The sequence below is a fragment of the Monosiga brevicollis genome, genomic scaffold (assembly GCF_000002865.3).
Source record: "Monosiga brevicollis MX1 MONBRscaffold_3 genomic scaffold, whole genome shotgun sequence".
NCBI classification, from domain to species: domain Eukaryota; class Choanoflagellata; order Craspedida; family Salpingoecidae; genus Monosiga; species Monosiga brevicollis.
This window is the reverse complement of record NW_001865040.1, coordinates 2222116-2226692: the sequence shown is the minus strand read 5'-3', so window position 1 is coordinate 2226692 and position 4577 is coordinate 2222116. Positions and strand designations below refer to the sequence as shown.

Here is a 4577-nt window from a genome sequence, read left to right as displayed (position 1 = left end):
GGGGGGGGGGGGGGGTGAGGAGCAGAAGTAGGCAGGTAAAGAGACCCAAGACTACATGGTTGCCGAGGGTGGACAGACCTCGAGCATCATCAAGTCTCCGACCTCAAAGGACTCATTGAGACCACCGGCAGCATTGGTCACAAACAAGTACTTGATGCCTACCATCAACCCAACGTAACCATGGGACTGAGCTGGGAAGGCGATGGGTCGCGGACGGGAGGCGGTGATGATCTTGAACATGGTTGAGGTCGCATGGCATGGGTCTCACCAAGAGCACAGAGAGTGCGGATGGGCACGGCAATGCGCGAGAAGGCGTAACCTTCATAGCAATGAAGGCGGCCCTAGTTTGTGCAAACAAGCGCATCTCACGTTGAGAACCAAGAGCGTGTGCGCAGCCGAGGCATGCATCCGGATTGTGCATGCCAGAATGTTTTGTTGTTGTGCCTTGAACGCACCTTCATGACAACAACGGGAGCGCCTCCCAGCGTGCCAAAAACCAGTTTGCCCTCATGACCAGCCACTGCAGTTACCCGAAACCGTGGTGGGTGAGAACGAATCGAGCTGGTCAAGCTCACACAGGCTTGGCACCAAGAGTCTGGGCGTTTGGTAGGAGCTGGTACAAAGCGCATTCACTAACCAGTGCTGACGGGGAAGTTGGGAATCTCCTCGTAGCCAATGGTGACGGCGTCCTGGACCTCAGCCGCCAGGCCTCCGAGGCCCGAGCCGCAAATGATGCCAATTAGGGGTTGGGTCTTGGCCTTGGTCTGGATGTGCTTGACGGCATCTTCGACCAGGTCAAAGTTGAGCTTGGTCTCACTCGGCTCAATGCCGATGTTATCGCCCTTGGCGCGCTTTGCGGGTGCTGCCATTGTGCTCTGTGCGGATATGCTCAGGAAAGAAGATGAAATGGGAAGAGGCCGGGAATGCTTGACAACCAAGTTTCTATACGAACGAACCACAGCCTTGGGGTGAGTTGGCCGCCATTCAAGCTTGCAAAAGCACACGCGCGCGCGCGCGCGCTCACACCCGTGTGAATGAACCAGAAGGAGAGAAGTGGGAAAGGGGAGGGGGGAGGGGGGAGGGGGCTCGCTGCCAGTGCCCCGACTGCCAGTGAGCACGCCCGACCCGACCACTGTCTGAACACATGGCCGGTTGGCCTTCCTTTGCCTTACCACAACCAGAAGAATGAACAATAGAGAGAGGGTTATTGAAGGTAGATGACAGGTACATGCAGATGTGGTAATATTATCAAGCTACGTCAGCGTAGCATGATAGCAGGTAAGCGTTGCTCGAAGGAGAAAGGTGTGCGAGGCATGTCAGACGGAAGAGACGGAATAATATGATATTGTCACTGTATTCGCAAAAAAAAAAACTCGACAGCGCGACCGCCCTTCTCATTGGTGACTGCTCCAGAGAGGTGCGTGTTGAGACGTACTAGCATGTGAAGACAGTGCGCTAGACAGAACATCAAAGGTATCTGTCCATCTGGCACACACACACACACACACACACACACACACACACTCTCTCTCTCTCTCTCTCTCTCTCTCTCGCTCTCTCTTTCGCTCTCATTTTTTTTTTATTTTTTTTTTTGCGGTGACAAGCAGCTTGAAGGTGTCCAGCGTTCATGGTTGTCGCCGGCTGGGGCAAGGTGCGAGCGGGCCATCATGTCTGCCAGCAAGATTGGCGTGTACCAGGTGTTAGCCCTGTTGCTGGTGATTGGCATCTCTCTGTTGGTGCTACAGGTGCGCAATGATCATGATCAGAATGGAGAATGGATGTTTTGATCCTGCGTACTTTTGTGGGTGCAGCGTCATTCAGTCGCAGCAGCTCATGCTCGGGGGTTCAGCATGGTATATCGCTATTAGATCCCAAGGCGGCTAGTCTAGCAGGCTTTCAGGGTCCCCACTGGCACCATCCGGGCGAAACCATCGAAACAAAAGAGATTCTTGATGCCGCGGTGCGTCTGCCCGTTTTTAGATGCTCCTAGCTTTGATCCGCGTAGCTGTCGGGAACAAAGCCGAGCCTCAACGCCAAGAGCTTTAGACTTTTTTCCACTGACATGTTGGAAGGTGCAAGCGCTGACTGTCCCCCTCTCATTGGGCTGGATCTGGCCGTGTCTCGTCCTGTAGTATGCCCGTGTGGAGAGCCATACCATTCGAACCTCTGGCGGTCAGCTTATCTCAGGCTGGATCTGGGTTGACTTTCTTGATCGCGTAGGTGACGTTCCCTTTGAACCGCGTTATGAGCTTGGGGCATCACATCTGTGTATCCGTCTTCAAGCCCGGAACACCATTGTGGGGCTCTTATTCCAACCCTCATTACTCTTACCCTCTCTGTGTTTCTCTCGCACCGCTCTTCTGGGTGGATTTAGGTGGACGTGCTGGTGGAAACGACCGAAGGCACCTTTTTGTTATTTGAGCAGACCAATTATGGGCTTGGGGAGAATTCGTTGGCCGTTGTCAGTCGTCATTTGCAGCCCCACGAAGAACCCATTCAAGCCGCCAAACATGAGCTTCTGAGTGAAATGGGCCGGGTGGCTGAGGAGTGGGTGCACCTGGGTCATTATCGGGGTGATGCCAATCGCGGAGCAGGCACTGTCACCTGTGTGCTGGCGCGACGTAGCTCCACGATTGAGAATGAGAGCCGCGAACGCCCCAAGAGCAACGATCTTGAGCGTAAGAAGCTCATTGAACTGTCTCAAGCCGGACTTCGAGATGCCCTGCTGCTGAATCGCTTCCGTGAGATCAAGTGGACAGCCACTGTGGCGCTAGCACTACTCAAGCTTGATGCTGAGAGATGATTAGATGATTCTCTCTCTACCCTAGAGCATCAAGCCGTTTGTAAATTGTGTGCGCCTGTTTGTCGGAAGTTTGCTTCTTGATTTTTTTCTTTGCGCTGCGCTGCGCCGTGAGTGCGGTGCTCGGGAGGCAGCTGCTTGTGTGAGCTCATGGCTCCTAGGAGGAGGTTGGCGTGTGCATGGCATCGTTTCTTGGGCCATCGCGTGAAAGTTGATGAATGCAGGGTCTGTGTGTGAATTAGGCGAAAGCCTGTCTTGTTTGACTTGGACCGAATTCGAAAGTGGTATCCAAAACTGTTGCCCCTCTCCATGATCAACCTTTTGACATCCTTTGTTGAATGCATTCTCATCAGCCCCGTCAGATTCAAGAGTGATTTCAAATTCAAAAAGTCCAAGCAAGCAAGCAGGTTGTCTCCGTTGCCAGGGTCACAGTGGTTTGGCAGGCTGGGGGTCTGCGAACAATCAGGCTCACCAGCGGTTGCGAGACCAGGTGGTCGCGGAGCCGGGGTACGCGGGCGATTGCCGTTTGTTTGATCCTTCAATCGGACTTTTCATGGGTCTTAGCACGGCTGTCACGCAGTACCTTGAGAAGGCCGCGGAAGATTTTGGAGAACCAAATGATGTTTAAAATAGTGGCACCGACGGTGTTGACGTGCAAGTGCATGCGGGGCCAAAAAGACACCTTCTCGACAATCTCGTCAATGTGGTGGTAGACGATGTACCAGTAGTAGAAGCCTGCCTGCACGATGCGAAAGACGAAAAAGGTGGCAACGATCAGGACGCCGTTGATGAGGTAAAGCGAGGAATCGCGGTAGCCGAGGCCGTCAAGGATGACGCGCATGTTGACAAAGGGAGTGGAGAGCTCGGTGGCCAGGACCACGGCGCACATCCAAGCCACGGGGTGGTTGAGGACGTGGAGGAAGCCTGTGACACCCATGACGTGGTGCACCAGCATAGCTGGGTCCCGGAAAGGTTTGCTGAATGGAGCCATGGCCAGGCAGAGCGCCATGTCGTAGATGAAGTAGCCAGCACTCCAGGCCGAGTAAAAGTTCATCCAGGGGCTGAGTTTGACATAAGTTTCCAACAAGTCGGGGCTAGTCCAGAGATAGACCATGCCCCCAATGCCGGAGACAAGGGCGTGGGCCGTGCTCACCAAGGAGCTGCACCAATACACGCGCATGTGCCAAGTGAGAGCGCGGTAGTTCTTGTAACGATCAAGTATGGCCGAGGCCAGGAGCAGCATGAGGACGTGGGCCACCAGGCTGGCGATGATGACACGCGCCGGGTCAAGACAATGGTCGGGGTTGAGGGCGCATTCTGGGTAAATTTCTGGATCGTAGGGGTTGATGAGGTGCGGAAATAGGCCGGGCCCCCGCAGCCAGTTCATGAAGATGCCGGATACTCGATCCACCGGCGACATGATGTCGGATCCTCCAGAGATTTACCGTCGTCGGGTGCTTCTGGTCTATAATCATGAGATCAAGGCCCCAGTTGAACCGCACAAATACACATTGATGAGATCCGGACCTGCACTGAGCAAGCACATGCATTCCCAACCGATGCCTACCCCCCCCACCCCCCACCCCCCCCCCCTTTTTCTGCTCCTCAACAATCAGAGGATGTCGCAACCGCCCCCGCACCTCTCTCTCAAGGAAAAAAAAAACAACCCATCACGTTCAATTTTTCATCAGAGACTTTTTATCTGACATCTGACATTCGGCCCCATCGTCCAGATTTCATAGGTGAGCCGCAACAGTGTGTGTGGAACACGTGACGC

General features: G+C 54.2%; 4 protein-coding genes across 4 annotated transcripts in view; 2 read left to right on the top strand and 2 right to left on the bottom strand.

The window, feature by feature from the left end:
* The window catches only part of MONBRDRAFT_14617 (uncharacterized protein), a gene marked incomplete at both ends in the record, with an annotated part of 2064 nt that extends 1195 nt beyond the window's left edge, over positions 1-869 (bottom strand). The window contains 4 exons of the mRNA XM_001743144.1: positions 79-158; positions 269-341; positions 456-520; positions 638-869. Of these exons, the coding sequence (XP_001743196.1) occupies positions 79-158; positions 269-341; positions 456-520; positions 638-869 (450 nt within the window). The remainder of the gene's footprint in view (positions 1-78; positions 159-268; positions 342-455; positions 521-637) is intronic.
* A 510-nt stretch (positions 870-1379) lies between these two features.
* Positions 1380-2803, top strand: MONBRDRAFT_31349 (uncharacterized protein; the record flags this gene model as incomplete). The annotated part of the gene is made up of 4 exons (XM_001743466.1): positions 1380-1745; positions 1850-1960; positions 2133-2216; positions 2375-2803. Exons 1-4 carry the CDS (start codon positions 1668-1670, stop codon positions 2801-2803), a joined length of 702 nt encoding a protein of 233 aa, XP_001743518.1. The 5' UTR covers positions 1380-1667.
* A 535-nt stretch (positions 2804-3338) lies between these two features.
* MONBRDRAFT_23177 (uncharacterized protein) lies at positions 3339-4220 on the bottom strand (the record flags this gene model as incomplete). The annotated part of the gene is made up of 1 exon (XM_001743143.1): positions 3339-4220. One exon carries the CDS (start codon positions 4218-4220, stop codon positions 3339-3341), a length of 882 nt encoding a protein of 293 aa, XP_001743195.1.
* A 124-nt stretch (positions 4221-4344) lies between these two features.
* The window catches only part of MONBRDRAFT_31348 (uncharacterized protein), a 2749-nt gene continuing 2516 nt past the window's right edge, over positions 4345-4577 (top strand). The window contains exon 1 of the mRNA XM_001743465.1: positions 4345-4474. The gene's annotated coding sequence lies outside the window, so the exon portion shown is untranslated. The remainder of the gene's footprint in view (positions 4475-4577) is intronic.